Below are 21,090 nucleotides of genomic sequence, written 5' to 3'. Positions count from 1 at the left end.
TTTTGTTTTTTTTTATTATTAAATGTATCAAATATCAATAATTTCAATTAGGTATTAATCCATAGCAATTAAGGTCAACAGACCAATAAATGCTATAACAAATACTGTTTGTTAACATCTATAACCTTATTAGAAAGGTCTGTTATTATAAAATGTGTCTATGTGAGTGAGTTTGTAAAGATTGAAAAATCAATGGGTGTTGGAGAATAATTTGGGGCTATGAAAGGGGCCTTTGGTTCAAAAAATGTTTGAGAACCCCTGATCTAATACACATACTGCGCATAAAATGTAACTTTTCTGCGTGAAATCCATGGATAGCGCGCTCAAAGGCCGTGCCATGGAGAGAAGAGAGGCTGAGGTAGAGCAAATGAGTATGTCTGACAGCGTCTCATCTTTCACACTGTCTGCTGACTGAGCAGGAAAAATGTAAAAATGAAAGACAGCCAGCTGTTCGGTGCATGTTGCAACACACAGTTCGGCCAAATCACGGGAGCAACATGCTAACAACATGCACTGGGCCTTGGCCTAGCTCTAATATATTCAGAGCTAGGCCAAGGGTTGCACCACATACCCGAGAGATTCATATTTTTGGCCCCCAAAAAAGTTGCATACATGATCTAATCTAATTTAATGCATACAATGCATTAATAGACCTACTTTTCAATACAGTAGATTATTATATTATTATTATAGCCTATACTTAACTACTTTTTTTCTCTTGCTTTAAAGATGTTTTTAAGGATATTTTTAAAGGAAAGCTAGACACAGCTCATCAATTTCACCCTAAATAAGGCCTTTATATGTATAGCATTAGCATTCTGTTTTACATGCTTTAACGACCCAGTATCTCAAAACACTACACTGATTATGAACCTATTTGAATGTGCCATGTGTGTTGTACTCAGATGTTTCATTATTTAAAGCACCTTGATCATCAGATGCAGCATCCAGAACAGGGAAGTGATGGCAGATAACCATAGGTAGCCTATAAAGACAGCGGCAACAGACATGAGTCTATCAGCTGATCTTGGATCAGAGGAGGCTTTGTGATTGTTCTGTGCAGTCTGGATCCATCTTATCTTTTTGCTTCGCATTCAAAAACTCCTTTGAGGTTTCAAATGAGGTGCATCAGTTTGGCTGATGGCAGAGCCCAATCGCTAAACATATTTTGTGTGTCTGCCATGTTGTACAATGTAAAAATGTTTTACGTTTTGCCTGTTTAGTTTACATCAGTGGGCTTCCTATTAACATACAATTAGAATGATTATTAAAACTTAGTTTTAGTTATCTTTCTTGATGTGAACAGCCCTTAATTCATGTCCAAATATTATTCACTGGGCCTGAATCAACCCCAAATTAGGTTATCTCAATGTTTTATGTTTTTATTTACTCACCCTTATGTCCATGACATATAAAATGTGATTTATTGACATTGAATATGTTGTCATTCGTCCATACTCTGCGCGTGATGACGTAGTGATGATGGAATCACGATCAAATCGTTCTTTTGAGTCGGATCTTTTGAGTGAAAAGTTTGATTCGCCAAACTGCTCTCATTCATTGATGTTTTGGACTGATCCGATTCTAGAGTTCAACTCACGAGAAAACACATGAACATGAAATTATGACTTTATATATTATCATGAATATAGCGCGTGAATCATCCGTGCAAGCCACCAGCACATAGACCAATTTTCTTCATAAAGTCATTTATAACATGCGAGTGACGAAAGAATTTACATTGTGAGGGAACGACAACTACACGTTTTCACTTTTTTACCAGTTCACAGTATCTTTCAGTTTTTTACACTTGAAAGAAATCGCTTTGCTGAGCTGCAAATACATAGACCACAAAAACAGACGCAGCCCTACAGAAAAGGGGTAAGTATCTGTAGCCTATTTGTTCAGTAAATTCATTCATGTTATAAGCCTATTTACTTAATATGTCAATATGCTTTTCACCTAGTGTCCAGTGAAAATATATAGCCATACTTCCTGCTCAGGTATAACATTTTTGTTAAAGCTTTTTTAAATAAAATATCAAACAACATAAAACACCATGTAGTTTATGGGCTAAATTTGTTCTTGACTTTGACAACACATTCCATTCATGTACAGTAGAAACTCATATTTCATATCATTGAATTCCTCATGACAGGTGATTGCACACTAAACAGGTGAAACCTGTGCAGAAAAAAACTTTAGTTCCCTGTAAAAGTCTCATAGGACTGAGAGGGGTTTCCCCTGCATGCAATGGCACTAACTCACCATGCAAATATTAACAGCAGTTTTCGTTGCTTCTTTAATGTATAAATCATATTCTGACAGACATTTGAAAGTACAGTTAATGCTGTTGATGTTACATCACACACGATACAAAGTCATACACAAATAAAAACCCTTTGATAATTAGAGGGAACTTCCTCAAACGACTAAATATGAATGATTCAAAGATCACTCTGAGATGCTGAGCTGTCTTAGTGTAAACACTTTAATATGGAATGGGGAAGTGCTTTGTTATGGTTAAACCAGATTAATTGGGGTATGTCGATTCCCTTAATTTAGTTTCCTTAACTTACTGGCAATGTTACATAAAACAAAAATCAGATTTAGTGCCACGAACTGTTTCGGAAATCTTTTCAGTGTATGTAGGTCAACAGAGCTACACTGATGTTCCGTTTGTAACCACTAGAGGTCAGTGTAGAAACACACTGTCATCAATAAGAAAAGCGCAAAAGAATCATGACGGATAAAATCTTTGGGATTGTGGAATTTCCCTTTTTTTAGTACTTTTTTTAAATAAAAAACAAACTTGTTTCTTTGTGATCGAAAAGTACATGTTGTTTCCATTTATTTGCATAAGTGCCTGCATCCATTCCACAGAGGATACATTTTCAATGAATTGTAATTGTAACCCTGTTCCACAATTCCATGTAGTTGTGTGTGTGTGTGTGTGTGTGTGTGTGTGTGTGTGTATGTGTGTGTGTGTGTGTGTGTGTGTGTGTGTGTGTGTGTGTGTGTGTGTGTGTGTGTGCGTGTTTTTGTGACAAATGAGGACATAAATGTGTATTATGATACAGGTATGACATGGGTATTACAAGGTGAAGGTGACTTATGAGGACATTGACCCGTGTCCCCACTCTTCAAAACACTTATAAATCATACAGAGTGAGTTTTTTGGGGGGAAAGCAGAAATGCACAGTCTCCTGTGAGGGCTAAGTTTAGGTGTAGGGCAATAGCACATACAGTTTGTACAGTATAAAAACCATTACGCCTATGGGATGTCCCCACGTTTCACGAAAACAAACGTGTGTGTGTGTGTGTGTAGAATATGTTAATATGTCCCAGCAGGCTTTGCAGGTTAAGGTGCTTTTTAATATGTCTAAATTTATCCTCAGAACTGTCCAAAGATCATCTATTCAATCTATCCATGTCTCAAAGAACAAAGAAACAACAAGAGTGGAGATGAGTTGTTGTGATTTATTTGTCATTGTTTCAACAAAATACTTCCTTTGAATTTTTTTTTATGCAACTGCCTGAAATATAAATGGAAACATGCAGCTGGTATTCATATGAAACAGGAAACTGTTTGTAATATATTTTGTTTTAGCAAATGCAGTGTATTGTGTGGTTGTTGGGTTTGTTTGTTTTGTTTCTTTTATTTTCATGTTCCATTTTTCAGGTTACACTTTTTATAGTGTATTTAATGAAACCCAAATTTAGCAGCTGTTGTCTGTAAGTCTCATTAAAGTCTAATAAACCCTATTTAATTAACATTTTATTTGTCATACTTTCTACATATAGCTAATGTAATTATCTCTTGCTGTAAAAAACAAAATGGTCCACAATGATTGATTGGAAAAAATAATTATATATATATATATATATATATATATATATATATATATATATATACATACTTGTTTCTGCTACATTTGGTCACCATAAGATATAGTAAAACCTATCATTTTTTACATTGTTCCACAGGCCTGCACGAGGGAATTTTTTATTTTTTTATAGTAAATTATGTTTATCGTAAAGTGTAAAAATGCAAACAAGTTTTCTGTATTTCATTTATAAAATGTAATAAATTTGGTTTGCAAAGAGCCCATGTTGTGTATATTACCTTCTAAAATATCATTATGCAAAAGTAGACTACATCAAATACACAAATTTCTATCATACACCCCAGTTTTTTTATTAATGTAGGCTTTTAAGTTCTTCCCAAAAATATGTTGAGTAAACAGTGATAAAACAAATACAAACGTTCTTATTTCCTGTCTACAAAATTCACATTATTTAATCTATACTTGACACATAACTCACACTTATTTAATTAATTTTGTTATAGATACAGAATTTATTTAGCATTTTCACTGCTTTGTCCGAATAGTTTTTACCAAATAAAGGAGACCAAAAAAAACAGAACAAAGACCAATTCTTATAATCTTATTGCTACACTGAGGTTTTAAAACATCAACATTATCAAGAGTTAATCTAAGTACGTTCTCTTTCTGGACTACATATCTCATCATCCTCCGCAGCACATACCGATTCAAGTCCCGCCTTCTGCAACATGATTGGCTGGCGACACTCCTGCGCGCATTCTGTGATTGGACCGTTAAGAAATCGTTCGCACAGCCGGAGCCAATCACAACCAACAAAGCGCAGGCATGGGACGGGACTTTATGGTAGTCTTCACTACAAATCCCATGATTCCAATCCTCCTTTAATCGCATCATCCAGGAGCTTCTGGATCGCACGTCTAAAGCTGGGGGATTGAAGCTGATTTTGTTTACATGATTTTTGGCTCTTCCTGAAAGCAGAAGGGCAGAACAGCGATGAAAATGGACCTAAATGCCATCATTGAGAAGATGGAAACGGGCGATCAGGACGCTGCACTGACAGCTTTACAGACCTTTAATAAAGAGGTATCAGATACATATAAATCAGGACTGTTATAATCTGATGCATGTGAATATGTGCCTGTTTTGTGCATATGAAAAGTGTTTTTTGTTTAATACAATAACAGATATATATTTTTGTAAATATTGCATATTTTAGAGTGCATTGTGACATTTGGTTGTTACAAATAGTCCTCTGTTTTGTAAATATTGCATGGAAGAAAGCTATCATGAACAAAATAATACATTATGTTTCAAATTATGCAAATACATACTAATTTCACTAGTAAAGGATATAAAATGAACAACATTTACCTGTATAGCTGTGGATATTTATCAGGAAGGTTATGTTTTTGCGTAATATTACACAAACAGGAATAGAATAGAATATTTAAATAACAGAGAAATATCACATTCAAATAAAGAATAGAGTAGAGTAAAATTGAATCGAATAGAATAAGTACCAGTGGGTCAATGATCATGTTGTTATCCTGACAGGCATTCAGAAATCCATTACATAATTCAGTAAAATAGCTTGAATAAAGTTGACATGCTCTGTCAACAGTAAGGCAGACCTTTACTCAACTCCTCTTAAAAACTTTCATTTTTATCAATATATTGTCATACTACTTAATGCACTGATGTTTGGCACTTCATGTACTGCGATGGGGGCTTTCCTTTTTATACTCAAAATCCTATCAAAAGGTTTAAAAAACAAAACCAGACAGGCCTTTGAATTCTTAACAAATGATCCACATGGCAAATAGGTTAGTGGGTAAATTTAAATCCGAAACCGTCTTAGCCAAAAAGAAAGTCATATGAGTTAAACAAGTTTGTGTGACGTTGGTTGGATTAGGACTCAAGCAACATAAATAGATTTCTTAGGCTGATCCTGATGATTCGTGAGCCGGTATCACAGAGGTTTATGCAGTTAAGTGCTCTAATCATGCTTTAGGACAGAACTGATGCGTCACTGATACATACCAAGAGATTATAAATTAATATTATAATTTAATTTAATTAGCATTACATCACTTGCTCAGCAATGGATCCTCTGCAGTGGATGGGTGCCGTCAGAATGAAAGTCCAAACAACTGATAAAACATCACAATAATCCATTTTATAATGCATCTTGTGAAGCGTAAAGCTGTTTTAACTTCAAACCATTGTTTCCAGGTAAAATACTTTTCTGTCTGTAATATTGCGTGCAAAAAGAGTCCAAAACATAGGTGGAGCATGTGTAAGGCTTTCCCCTGGCCACAGGGATTTGGAGCATAAATGCCACTAAATTGGACAAAAATGTCCCTTCACAAATAAATTAAATCTATAACGCCTATGGTTAACAAAGTGAAAATGAAGGAAAAGTGTTGATTGCGGCATTAAATTAAGATCTGCTCATGTTGCACCATTGTTATTTTTAAGCGTTTTCACAGTGTTGCGCATTATAACCAATCACACACCATTCTGTTGAGTTTAGGAATGCAATAGCCAATCAGAGGCGTTCAGGTGAGTCATCGCTGAAACTGAGTTTTGTTGCGTGTGTGCGCTCGCTGACTGAATTCAGACCCTCGTGCATTCTCTCATCATAAACAACCAAGCGCAGCTGTATGTACAATGAAAGTAAGAGATTCATTCCACAGTGTAGACAGCTTCAGAGATTATAACATAGTTCTGTTTTGTTGTGAGCGCTTGAAATCTTTAGAGATCAAATTTAGTGATAATGCTCTTCTCTGGCTTTCTGTATAATTTATTCGCTGTTTGAATAACATGGAAATGAAATGCTATAATTATCAATTTCTAATGTTTTTATTAAATTGTAATCATGTTAAATACAAATTCAGCCCCGTTTAAAATATTTTATTAGCCTACATGACACCCATGTCTGGTTCTTGCCTAAAAAGACGGGTTTGATGTTTGTAGTTAATAGATTTGGCTGCTTTTAGCCTTACCTTGGAGTTGGTTCACCCTCCACCTTTGGTCCAAAAGCGTTTTTAACAAATATATCGGTGGATTTTTGACAAACGGGGATGGACTTATTCACTGGAGCAAGCATTATTATGGATTATAGACTTGTATTTTGACCAGAAGTAGCTAATGGTTTAAGGGATAGTTCACCCAAAAAATGAAAATTCTGTCATTAATTACTCACCCTCATGTCGTTCCAAACCTGAAAGACCTTTGTTCATCTTCGGAACACAAATTAAGATATTTTTGATGAAATCTGAGAGCTTTCTGACCCATTATCTGACAAAAATAACAATTTATTCAACAATTCTTCTCCCCGAGTTACCGTCTTCCGCCATTTTAGAGAGTATCCCAGAACATAATCAACATAATCAGCGTTGTTTACGTTCAGTAGACAGTGTGCACATGCTGAATATAAACAACGCTGATTACATTCTGGGATACTCTCCAAAATGGGGAGAAGAATTGTTGAATAAATTATGTTATTATTGTTTTCTTTGCGAACAAAAAGTTTTCTCGTAGCTTCGTAAAATTACAGTTGAACCCCTGATGTCACATGGATTATTTTACCAATGTCCTTCTGTGCCTTGATCATGGTAATATCCTTGCTGTCTCTGATTCCATTTGTGTTCCGAAGATGAACAAAGGTCTTTCAGGCTTGGAACAACATGAGGGTGAGTAATTAATCACAGAATTTAAATTTTTGAGTGAACTAACCCTTTAAATTTCCTTAATGATGATTTTCTTTATTACAAACATGCAGCTTTTTGCTTCAGAAGATGTTAATTTATGGACTGGAGTCATTTGAATTATTTGTTATGTTTTAATCAGCTGATTGGACTCTCATTCTGACGGCACCCATTCACTGCAGAGGATCCATTGGTGAGCAACTGATGTAATGCTAAATTTCTCCAAATCTGTTCGATTTAGAAACAAACTCATCTACATCTTGGATGACCTGAGGGTGCTTAAATTTTCAACAAATTAAAATTTTGGGGTGAGATATTCCTTCGCAGTATCTTTTGTATTCATGCATAAATGTTTGTGTTTGTTTTTTCTCGCTTAGAAATCACTGTGTTTTTCTTTTACCCCTGGGGAGGAGGAAGACAGAGAGGTAAGCCTTACTCGACATAATGCAAGCAGTCAGCAATTCAACCCTGAACGATGAGCTTTTTAATGCTTTGTCTACCTATTTTAGATGCATTACTTTCAGTATTCATAAATATTCATTAATATTTCAATGCCAAAATCTTAAATTGATTTAGCTAGAGTAGTAAAGCTAGTGTGCTTATATCACGTGATGTCAAATTAATCATATTTTATAGCACTGCTATTGTACTGTGTTCTTTCTTCGACTTCATGGGGAATTATTGTATTTATTTATTTTTGCTTGCATTTTTGGTAGAATGGACATTTGCAAGGGTAGCTCTGTGTTTTAGATATAGCATAGCATTAGCATAGAACCCAAAGCCTATTTCTCATTCCTGATTGGCTAATGATAGATGAATCTGGTGTTTTGACTTCGCTGTATAAAAAAGAAGGTTTTATATGAGGGGATCATTCCAAAAATATAAAGAAAAACACTTTGGGGTTTTATAGGATGGCACTGTGTTGAGATGGATGGAGAATGTTTCATGAGAATCAGATACAAGCTGTATGCTGTATGCTGTCTCATTTGAATTGCTATATTTTCCCATTTGAGCACATTGGTGATGTTGAAACTAGTATTCGATCAATATGAGCCTTTTAAAATACAATGCTAATATCTAGACCAGCGGTTCTCAACTGATGGGTCACGACCCGAAAATGGCTCGCAGGTCTGTACTGGTGGGTTGAGGAAAGCAGAGAAAAATCAATGCTTAATGCAAACTATAAAATGTTAGTCATAAATAGAATAGCTTTTAAAAAAGAGCAGAGAAAGCAAGATTGTTATTGCAGATTTGGCTATTACCATATTTCAGTCTAATCTTGGTTATTCTTTTATTTTTTAGTGTTGAGTTCTATGGTCATTCTGGTCATCCTGTTCCTATACTGCACTTTTGCTGACCACATTTTTGCTTTTGTCTCTAATATGAACTGACATGCAGTAGCCTTCAATGCTGTCTTTTATATAATGTCTGACTCCTGTCATTTTCACAACAATCCCTTCTACAATAACACAAAAAGATGATGTATAGAGATGTATAGACCAACGGTTTTCAAACCTTTTGATGCCAAGGACCCCCAAACATGATGACCGCATTGCAAGGGAGCCTCTTTCTCTTTATATTGTGTGAGAAAAATAGTTAGAGTGATATTTTGCTGCTATTTAAAAACTAAATAATAAGCTTTTCATTTGTACTAAAGTCCAATACATTTTATCTGAAAAATATTTGTATGAATTCAAAATAATTATTTATAAATAGTTATAGTTATAGTTTATTTATAAAATGTGTTTCTATAGCACTTTTACAATAAATTGGTCCAACAATTTTTTTTTTCAGGACCCCAGTTTGAAAACCCCTGTTATAAACTATAACACTGTAATGCTGCTATTTTTTGGTGAAATAATAAAGACGATTTTTGTTGCTGTTTTAATTGAATAATTATCATTTAATTTGTACTGATGCCAAAATTTATTTTTAAAAAATTATCTGGAAAATATATGTATACATTTTAAATAATTATTAATAAATAAGTATTTTTAAAATAATTTATATAGCATTTTACTATAAAACGGCAGACCCCACTTTGAAAACCCCTGGTAAAGTGAAGTGACATTCAGCCAAGTATGGTGACCCATACTCCCATCCAAAGTGCACACACACAGCAGTGAACACACACCGTGAACACACACCCGGAGCAGTGGGGCGCCATTAATGTGGCGCCCTGGGGAGCAGTTGGGGGTTCGGTGCCTTGCTCAAGGGCACCTCAGTCGTGGTATTCAGGGTGGAGAGAGTGCTGGTTATTCACTCCTCCCACCTACAATCCCTGCCGGACCTGAGACTCGAACCCACGACCTTCAGGTTACAAGTCCAACTCTCTATCCATTAGGCCACGACTGTCCCCTGTAAAGACTGTAACTCCATAATGTTGCTATATTTGGTTATCGCCGTGTGATGTCACACATGTGTTTCAAATAGATCTAATTTTGTTCATTGCTTGACTGGGTTATGTAAGGACGTGTCACAGTTGGACTCCAATTTGGTAACTGTAAATTCTACAGTGAGACAGTTGGAGGTCTTGGCAGTGAAACACAGTCAGGGAGAATTTGAGGAGTTGTCAGTCATCCACCCCTGTATATAGCAAGCTGTCTGCTCTAACAATAATGAATGATCCCTCTCAGGAACTCCAGGTGTCTATTTCTACAACACCCAATGTGATTCATTAAATTACCTTGGGAAGAGCAGAGACAAAAATGGATGTAATGTTGTTATGCTGCTACTCTAGCAAAAAAAGTTCTCAAGTATGTTTCAAAACATGAATTCAAAGCTGAACCACATTGAATCCCATGAAAAGAATTTTCTCATGAAGCCTGTAACAGTGTTTCTCAATTGGTGTTTTGATAGGGTCACAGGCATGTCATTTTGTAATTTATGTATTTATATGTAGTGCATTTTTAAATATAGGTTACATATTTGTATTTTTGATTTATTTTAATATCTTTTTATATCTCCTTATGAATTTATATTTAAAATCTAAGATATATGAACTACCCTTCAAATGGTTGTCATTCAAGATTTTCTTTCTTTTTTTTTTTTGAAAGAAGGAAAGAAATTAATACTTTTATTCAGCAAGGATGCATTGAATTTACCAAATGTCACAGTAAATACGTTTATAATGTTACAAAAGATTTCTATTTTAAATAAATGCTGTTCTTTTGAACTTTCTGTTCTAATTTCAAATAAAAAAATACAAATGTTTAGACACAAATATTAAGCAGAACAACTAAGTTTCTTGAGCATTAAATCAGGATACTAGAGTGGTTTCCAAAGGTCTGAAGGATTTTAGCTTTGCCATCATAGAAATAAATGACATTTTAAAATATATTAAAATAGACAACATTTACTTAGTAACATTTCGCAATTTTGCAGTTTTTACTGTATTTTTGATCACATAAATGCAGCCTTGGTGAGCATAAGAGATTTCTTTCAAAATCATTAAAAAATGTACAAATGTAATTTTTTAATACTTTATTTTTTAATTATTTTATGTATTTATATTCTAATTTTTACATTTTTATTTCTTTTTTTATTAAAAATTTTTAAATCATTTTTTTCAAGTAGTAAAAATTAAGTAAAGAAATACGTTGGTAAGCAAATTTGACACTGTCCATTGCTAAATCTGGATTTTGAAGCAAAACCAGTTGAGAACCGCTGGCCCATTAGGTGATGGTGGAGAGATGGTTGCTGCTGTTCACTGTATCTCTCCCTCACCTCTCAGCGTCTGGGCGTGTTAGTGCTGGGCTTCCTGGAGAGAGACCTCCAGCCGTCCTGTCAGCTGGCCTGCCTGGAAACCATCCGCATCCTGTCCCGTGACAAGAAGAGCCTGCTTCCCTTTGCCACCCGCCACGCCATGCAGATCCTGATCCGACATGCCGGCCTCAGTCAGGGTGAGGGCTTCACGCCCGAGATCCCAGACCTGGAAGTGATCGTGGAGGCCCTGAAGTGCTTGTGCAACATCGTGTTCAACAGCAAGGCGGCTCAGGAGGCGGGGGCGGAGCTCCAGCTGATTGTGGGATTGGCCGAGAGGCTGAAACAGTGCCGCGAGCCGCAGTGGAACCACGACGTGCGATTCTTCGACTTGCGCCTCACGTTCCTGATCACCGCCCTGCGCGTGGACATAAGAGCCCAGCTGGCCCGCGAGCTGCGGGGGGTTAGTCTGCTGTCAGAGGCTCTGGATGCCACGCTCGACCTCTGCTGGCCCGACATGTATGAGGTGGCACGTGCGGGCTTCCACGGCTGCTCAGAGCTGCCCCCGCTGGGGAGACAGGAAACGGAGCGAGCCATGGAGATCCTGAAGATCCTCTTTAACGTCACCTTTGATTCCAACCGCCGCAAGGTAGATGAGGTGAGACATTACAATAAAAAATAATAGCATTTTAGCAGAAACTACTGTATAGTAATGGAATTTTTTTTTTAAATACAAAAAGGGGAAGATGTTTTTAATTTTCATGAAAATAATGCAACAGTGCAAAATTTAATTTAATTTATTTTGAACTATATATATATATATATATATATATATATAACAAAATTTACAAACATGTACAAAATGCTGCAAACAATAATTACAACAAGTCCGAAGTCTGATTATAGTATAATTGAATATACTATAAAATCAAAATATTAAAAAATCTAAATACATGTATATTATCATTAATTTATTACTATTTAAAGTAACTATTTTCTATTTTAATATATTTTAAAATATATGGTTATTATATTATATTATTATAGTTTAATATAAAAAGCTATAATATAATGGCAAAACAGAATTTTCAGCCACCATTACTCAATTATTGAATCAGTCAGCCTATTAGAATGACTATTAGAATGAAAAAAAAATTCAAATCTGTCATAAAAAGTTCATATTTTTTCAAGCCTGATACTATATATGGGGATTGCACATTCCTAGCTGCAAATTAAAGGTGTTATTTTATTATGCCTGCTGCCTCTTAATATTTTGATAAGAGAACAAGTTATTTTTAATTCTCTAATTTTCTCCTAATCCTACGAAGGTGTCAATTTCATTTTCACATCTTGCTGAATAAGCATTACTCACCCGCAGCAATTCTAATGTGGTTTCATGGGACTTGTGTTATCCTGGTGTGTGTGTGTGTCTGTGTGTCTGTGTCTGTGTGTGTGTGTGTGTGTGTGTGTTGCAGGAGGAAGCAGCCACTTACAGACACCTGGGTGCCATACTGAGACACTGCATCATGAGCACCTCCGAGGGAGAGGAGCGCACAGAGGAGATGCACAGGTACACACACACACACACACAGCAGGAAAGAAGATTTAGATGCACAGAGGTTTATTAAGGCAAGGATACCGTTTCTCAATAAGAAAACACAACTGAAACATGTACATTTGTTTGAAACGCTGGCACAGATTCTCACCATGTGTCTTGATCTGATTTGTAGAGTTTGGTAACAAATTAGAGCAGTCCCACAGGGATCTCAATCCCAATTAATTAGTCAGTTTGTAAAAGGAAACCAAATTTGATGCAAATTTGTTTTACAGCCACACGGTGAACCTTCTTGGGAACCTGCCGCTTCCGTGTCTTGATGTCTTGCTGATGCCTAAAGTCCAGCAGGGCTCTATCGAGTACATTGGCGTCAACATGGACGCCGTCAAGGTGCTGCTGGAGTTTATGGAGAAAAGACTCGACCGGGTGAGCAATCAAATACTGCTTTTGTGCAAAAGTATAATGTTAATATCTCAAAACATTCATTAGAAAGGTTAAAGCACATTAAAATCAGATTAATGTTTTTCACCAGACAATGACAATAATACATCAATATTGTGATAAATCACATTTCTTCCAGTGTTTGTTAAAAATGGCAACACTGTCACACATAAAGGCATTTTTTTGTCACATGGTTGGTAGCTCCGCCCACAGCAAAATCTCATTGGTCCAAAATCACACTTATTTATATACTAAATGTGATTTTTTTTTTTTTTTTTTTTCTGGTTGTCTTTGTTAATATATAAATTATATATAGAAATGCAAAATTTTGGTATTTACATATTTTTGTATATCATTTTAATAAATAAACAAACTGATAATTAGTCATTTTTATTCAGCTTTTTCCTTTTCATGTATGTGAAATGTCAATAGGATTTATTTATGTATTTATTTATTTCATTTTGTTTCATATTCTCCAACAAAACATTTAAAAAAAATTGTATTACTTTACATTCATTTATTATTAATGTACAGATTATACAACTTCATACGGCAACCCAGATTCTTACAGCTATACAAATAAATTGGGCTTGAATTTTGCTGCGTTGTACCTGGTTAGGTTGAGGTGAAACACCTGTGACAAAGTTATTTTTGTTCTTTCTTTTCTGGTAGCTGCTCTACACCTGTTTGTGCTGGTTGGTTTGTTATTGTTTTTGTGCTGTGTGTGATGGGAATGCTTTGAGGGATTCTACACCAGGACACAGCTGGAGCTCCAACGTACAACAATTTAACTGCTCACCGTCTCCACCTTTTGATCTTGTATTTCCAGGGAAACAAGCTGAAGGAAACCCTGCTGCCCTCGTTAAATCTACTAACGGAGAGCGCTCGCATCCACAGAGAGACCAGGAAGTTTTTACGAATGAAGGTGAGATTGGATGAAAACTTGATAGTAAACTTTAGAGACGTTTTCCTTTTGGTCATGAAAATGTATGTTTGTGTGTTTACGCAGGTGCTTCCACCATTACGAGATGTCAAAAACAGACCTGAGGTTGGGAACGCTCTACGGAACAAGCTAGTGCGTCTGATGACACACATAGACACGGACGTGAAGCACTGTGCGGCTGAGTTCCTGTTTGTGCTGTGCAAGGAGAGTGGTAAGCTACATTATTGTTAAAAATACACAAAATCACTTGAATATTGAGTAGTGTCGGTCGACCTATATGGGTGTTTTGACAACCGATGCCGATATCTTGGAAAGCACGATGGCTGATATAAAGCCGATATAATTTTATTTTATTATTATTTATTATTTATTTATTTTGATTAATATTTAAGAAATTTGAAATCATTTGAAAATGAATAAAAAAAAAGGTGTACAATAAACATACTTGTACTTTAGATGACAAAGTATTTTTTCACAAATAAATAAATAGTTATTAAAAATATAATTAAAAAGGAAGTAAACACTGTAACCAACAGGGCACTCAGTATTCTGGGAAGTTTGTGTGCTTTGGGAATCATATTTCTTTCAAATAAAGCCAAGGTAACACTCATTTTACATACAGCACACAGTGAAAATGACATGAATATGACAGAAGGCAAATGCATAAAGCGCAGCATAATTTGAAATCACAAGTTTTGTCGATTGCGCATCTCCATTGAAGTTGAACTCTCCTTCTGTCCGCATTCAATTTGCACGGACCGACGGTCACGCAGAGTGCACGCGATCATGCAGGATACAAATGCACACTTCACAAGATCTCACAACTGGATTCCACTTAGTTTGCAAGGTTTGTTAAATTAAATGTTCATTAGTCATTCAAAGATTTGTTTAAAGGGGTCATATAATGCCCATTTTCCACAAGTTGATATTATTCTTTATGGTCTTAATCAAAAGTCTGTAACATAGTTTGGTTAGAATTTTTCATTGGTAGTGTAAAAAACACCTTTTTTACCATGTCAAAAACAGCTCTTGTCAGAGCAAGCCGTATTGTGTCATTCTCCTTTAAATGTTAATGAGCTCTGCTGACTCCGCCCCTCTCTTCGGAGCCACTCTCTGAGGGATTGTTTGCTTTCGCCGCATTCATCGTGAAACTTGCTAATTAGCACATTATTAGGAAAGGCGATTTGCAAAGATTCATTTAAAAAACCTTGTACTTTTTCTGGAGGTGAAGCTGGATCACGAATGATTCGCGCAAACATAGACGCATTTAGGTAGATCGAGGGCGCATTCCCTTCAAAAACAAACATAATCCTCTTCAGCCGCTCAGATGACGGGAGTAAATTACTACTGCTATGTTCATTATTACATCCAACAACAAAACACTTCAATCGCTTAGGAGTCATTCATGTCTACATCTGCTCCAGCGATTGATGACAGCTCACTCAGGGCGGGTCTGAGGTAAGACATCAGTACAGTCTGTGCTAAAATGCTACTGTCAATCAAACTATCGTGGGAGGGCCTTCGTCCGTGTGACGTCACATAGACAGACGGCTCGATTTGAGAAAGGGGTAAAGATTTTAGTAGATTAAAAAAAAAACACTGGGTGGATTTTTATCATTATAGGGTGGTTGTGTACACACACTGCAAACACACATTTCAGTTGAAACAACTTAAAAAAATGCATGTAGCATTATATGACCCCTTTAAATGATATAAATGCATATTTGTTGAATGCTGACGGCGGGCAAACGAGAAAGTATTATAATGTTTGCCTTTCTATTACTAATAATATAAAAGCAATCATTAGAATATGTTTGTATACATTTAATTCCTTTGTTTGACCGTTCTGTTGGATTATTAGACAGACTTCTATCCGTATAAGACAGAACTGTGAAAGACTACAGCAAACAAGATGGAGAATGTGAGTACTGAGTGCTGAGACGCTGCCGTCAAAATAAAAGTCAGGCGCACCATCAAAATAAACGTCCTGCCTCGAACGTATCGGCCAAACAGAAAAATGTATCGGCCGATGCCGATAATTGAAAAATGCCAAATATCGGCCGATATATCGGTCGACCACTGATATTGAGATCACACATAGTGTAAAAAAAAAAACACTATTTTTTTTTTTGGAGCAAAACCTTTTTTTTTTAGGAACACCAGTACCATTTCTTTGGTAGATTTCTTTACTAAAGTCTGGAAAATGCCATTTTAAGCAAATTTAATGCAATTTTACATTAAGAATAAATTATGTATTCTAGTACCGACTGTAAAAATAATTCCCCTCACATATTAACAAAAGTGATCGAGCTACATACACTTTCAAAAGTTTAGGATTGTGTATTAGTATGGCTTTATTTTACTGCCAAATGTCGAGAGCGCATGTTTGTAGCACGAGAGTAGATTAATATAATGCGCAAGCGTGAATCTCCCCGCTCGCACGCCATAGTATTACATTTGTTTTATTCTTAAAAACAAATCTTATGCTATAAAATATGCTATATTTTATAAAAAATGCAGCAATACAGTAAAATTGTGAAATATTCTTACAATTTAAAAACACTCTTCTATTTTAATATATTTGTAATTTATTCCTGGGGTGCAATGCATCATTTTCAGGAACCTTTACTCCAGTCTTCAGCTCATGTCACATGATCCTTCAAAAAATCATTCTAATATGCTGATTTGGTGATCAAGAAGCATTTCTAATTATTTATTGATGTTGAAAACTGTTGTGCTATATTTTTGTGGAAACTGTGATACATTTTGTTTCAGAATTATTTGATGAATTGAAAGTTTAAAAGAACAACATTTATTTGAAACCAATTTTTTTTTGTAACATTGTCTTATTGTCATTTTTGGCTAATTTTATTAAAGTTATTAATTTCTTTAAAAATCTCACTTTTAAACATTAGTGTGTGTGTGTGTATATAGACAAAAGTTGAAGAGAAATAATCTTTTATAATGAAATAATCTATTCTTTTCTGTCTATCAGTTTCCAGGTTTATCAAGTACACAGGTTATGGTAACGCGGCGGGACTGCTGGCTGCTCGGGGACTGATGAGAGGTGGCCGAGACCCTGGACATTACTCAGAAGACGAAGACAGCGATACCGAGGAGTACAGAGAGGCAAAACCTCAGTACGTCATTGAGTGCGTTTACATGAACCCTCTTAATGCGATTATAATGAGATTTTGACAATATTGCGATTAAACTTTACCTCATGTAAATGCAATACTTTGTTCTAAATAATGCGATTAAGCTCATAATCGCAGCAAGCATAATTGTATTAACATAAGTGGCGTACGCCAATTTTAATCAAAATATTCAGGCATGTAAACACCTTAATCGCAGTATTGCCAGTCTGACCAAAGTGCGCATGTGCTTGTGACATACATGAATGACTTGACACGCACCTGTAATAATACGCAGATTAGAAACGATGGCGGAGAAGAAAGCATTGCATTTCTGTGGAAAACACAACTCGCTGCTACCAGACTCTCTGTTCCTTACCCTCATCCAGAAACGGCGAGTAGAACGCGACGGCAGCGTAGGCAAACGAATTCCATCACATTTCTATGGCGCCGAAAAAGCATGGAATACAACCATACAAAAGTGTTTTGCATTAGACGTAAATAAATAAAAACAGCGGCCAGTAACACACCTGCTCTTTCTGAGGCCATCATATGTGCTGTGCAGTGGGATATGTGAATAATGGCAGTAAAAAATTAACCACAATTCTTAGCGAATAATACGAATATTGGAAATTGCATGTAAACGGGAGTGAAGAGCTTTGCTCTTGACATGTAAACATCATAATGCGATTAAGTCCTTACTCCGACTATTGGAAATAATCACATTATTCATGCGCATGTAAACGTAATCATAGTAAGAAACCATAAAAGCCATCACTAAGTTTTTAGTTTAAGTCTTTTGTGTTGAACAGCATCAATCCAGTGACCGGCCGTGTGGAGGAGGAGCAGCCCAACCCTATGGAGGGAATGACTGAAGAACAGAAAGAATACGAAGCCATGAAACTGGTCAACATGTTCGACAAACTCTCCAGGTAATAAATCGACTATAGAAAGCAGCGATGCTGTCATTGCGCTTTCAAAATAGTAGATTGTTTAACTGTACGTAACAGCAAACATGCTTTTCTTTCAGGGAGCAGGTGATCCAGCCAATGAAGATCGGCGCTGATGGTAAAATGACTTCATTGGAGCCACAAGAGCTTCATTATTTAGCCAGCCAACAGTTCGGAGAGTCTAATAATTCTGACAGCGACAGTGACGCAAACTAACTCTCCTGAAATGAGTCTTGAGTCTTTTAACAGGACGGATAGGATTGCTTATTTAATTCTAATCAAAAACAAAAGCTTGTTGTGAATCATATAAAATAATTGAATGGCATTAAGATTTAAATGCTTTGTTTTTACTCCAAAGGAAAACACCTGGTGATTGTTATTTCGTCTCATTTGAGGTTTATTGTGTTGGCCTGTCTTTAGGTAATATTTTCTGTACAATGACAATGAAAACATGGTTTGGTTGCACAGTGCTAGTTTATTAATATAACAGGATTCATTTAATGGAACTCCCAGTTATTATACATCACAGATTTGATTTTTCATTTAGAATGTGGTCTGAGAAGAAAACAAATGGGACACTGGGTGAAGACAGTAACAGAACTGATATTTATTTATTTTATTTTGTTTTTATTCATTCATTTGGTTTTAGGATGAGGTGAATGAGGATTTTTTTTAAAGTTACAATACATGTATAGTTTATGAGATGTGAAATTTTATGAGGAATGTTCAGCATTTTTTGGTTTTACTCAGGAGCATATAAAGCCTCCTGTGGTCAACTTTTCTTTTGTTCTGTGTGGTAAAAGGATCAATTGCTGTATATTGTTATTGGTGGCCTGTGTAGTGACGTGTGAAAGACTGAAGGAAATGTTGTATAATTTGTATCACATTGTGTTGAAAAAAAATATTGTGAGATAATAATAAACGAGCTGATTTTGTGATGTTTTATACACCTACCATTTGTTAATACACTGTTGATATTTTTATATAATTTATGTTGTCATTAGTAACGTAATGTAATTACATTATGCATTTTAGGTAATTTAATCAGACAACTTTATGATTACTTTTGGCCTAACTTGTTTATCACACAAAGCTGCAGTCTGTAACTTTTTTTGGTTAAAAATCAATATTTGAGCAAGTACATAACCAGCCAGTGTTCAAAACTATCACCTTACTTTAGCCCAATTCACAATGGTTATCTTAATAATGTTTTATAATTTGATTGGTACGGGTAGGTTTTCGCGGGAAATTCGAGCATGGCACTGCGTCATTACATCACGTCTGTAAACATAAAGAAGTTGTCCCAGCTAGTAGGCTATTGCATGTGAGGATACTGCAGGTGGCAGATTGTTTAGCCTTTTCTCACAGCAGCTAAAATAATTAAATGTATCATTTTGATGACTGGTTATAATCCAGAAAGGATTATGTGTTTATGAAACACATGTGAATGAAATTAAATTATATTCCAGTTTTAAATGTGCTTCTGATTACAGATAGCCTGGGATTACACAAGATTTGTATTTTAAAGAAAACCAGTTCAAAGGGCGCATAGTTTGCTTTTTGGGTTAAAACAATTTCTTAATATGAAATTCGAATGGTATGACAATTAGATATTAGACAGAAATTGAAATCTGCACGCTAATACACACTATACTCATAGTCACGCAATGCTGATGTTGTTAACATTAATAATTTGAGAACAAAGTTCAATGATAATACTTTGCACAGTTAGATGTGACATGAGCTAACCGATCTTTAGATTTAATCACCATCGGTAGCGTGATTTATTGTAATGCTTTTTTCCTTAGTTGGGCAGAACAAACATGATTAGATTCATATATGCTGGAGCCATGCCGGTGTTGTGCCCAATTCTGACCCCCGCCAGATTACTACCCCCCTAGTATTGTAGGTTTAGGGTTAGGTGTGGGGGAGGGGTTAGGATTAGGGGTGGGGTTAGGATTAGCCAATCAGGTAACGATTTCAACTAGAGGGGGTAATAATTTGGCAGGGGTCGAAAATGGGCACAACACCAGATCACAACCCCACGCACGGAAGATAATTCCGCAAGAAACTGCAATTCCAGGTTTTCAAACAGAGATGGAGACAAAGAGGCAAAAGTTTCGGACTGCAGCTTTTAATAGGGTTCTTGTACCATATTGATAAAAAATACAAAGAGTAAGAAAATATATTCCATTTGTTGTAATTAATGGCATAAAGTAACATTACATTACGTCAAGGTTCGTAAAGGAACTGCAGGGGGTTTGTGAGTTTAATGAAAAGCTAATACTTAAATCATAAAAAGATACAAAAGCCATTTTCAAATAGCATCTATTAAAATAAAACACTTACTAAAAAATGTAATATTGTATTTGTTTGTCTGCATGTCAACGTCAGAGAACCGTGAACATGCAAATATGATACTTATTAAAATATTTACTTTAAAATCTAGGTACTTCAAGTAAATATATTAGGTGAAAGATGTTCAGATGACAAAAAACTCCAAAGCTATAGTAATACGATTGGGTAAATCGTGGCCTAATGGTTAGAGAGTCGGACTCCTAATCCAAAGGTTGCGGGTTCGAGTCTTGGGCCGGCAGCGATTGTAGGTGGGGGGAGTGAATGTCCAGCGCTCTCTCCACCCTCAATACCTTGAGCAAGGTACCGAACCCGCAACTGCTCCCCGGGCGCCGCAGCATAAATGGCTGCCCACTGCTCCGGGTGTGTGTTCACAGTGTGTGTGTGTTCACTGCTGTGTGTGTGTGTGTGTGTGCACGTTGGATGGGTTAATGCAGAGCACAAATTCCGAG

At 35.9% G+C, this 21,090-nt stretch overlaps 1 protein-coding gene across 6 annotated transcripts; it reads left to right on the top strand.

The window, feature by feature from the left end:
- The first annotated feature begins 4,667 nt into the window (after positions 1–4,667).
- LOC306866719 (chaperone Ric-8A-like) lies at positions 4,668–19,245 on the top strand. Of its 6 annotated transcripts, none has more exons than XM_079412010.1 (11): positions 4,736–4,931; positions 7,701–7,751; positions 7,936–7,983; positions 11,292–11,918; positions 12,736–12,830; positions 13,091–13,241; positions 14,086–14,181; positions 14,266–14,410; positions 17,195–17,339; positions 18,146–18,265; positions 18,364–19,234. In XM_079412010.1, exons 4-11 carry the CDS (start codon positions 11,424–11,426, stop codon positions 18,497–18,499), a joined length of 1,383 nt encoding a protein of 460 aa, XP_079268136.1. In that variant the 5' UTR covers positions 4,736–4,931; positions 7,701–7,751; positions 7,936–7,983; positions 11,292–11,423; the 3' UTR covers positions 18,500–19,234. The 6 variants fall into 6 exon arrangements, with proteins under 6 accessions (XP_079268133.1, XP_079268136.1, XP_079268132.1 ...); XM_079412008.1 differs by lacking the exon at positions 4,736–4,931 and adding an exon at positions 6,418–6,524 and having other exon boundaries at positions 17,195–17,351; positions 18,364–19,227; XM_079412009.1 differs by lacking the exon at positions 4,736–4,931 and adding an exon at positions 6,437–6,524.
- The last annotated feature ends 1,845 nt before the right edge of the window (positions 19,246–21,090 follow it).

The sequence above is a fragment of the Barbus barbus genome (assembly GCF_936440315.1).
Source record: "Barbus barbus genome assembly, chromosome: 48".
Taxonomy (NCBI): domain Eukaryota; kingdom Metazoa; phylum Chordata; class Actinopteri; order Cypriniformes; family Cyprinidae; genus Barbus; species Barbus barbus.
This window is presented reverse-complemented; position numbering and strand designations above follow the sequence as displayed.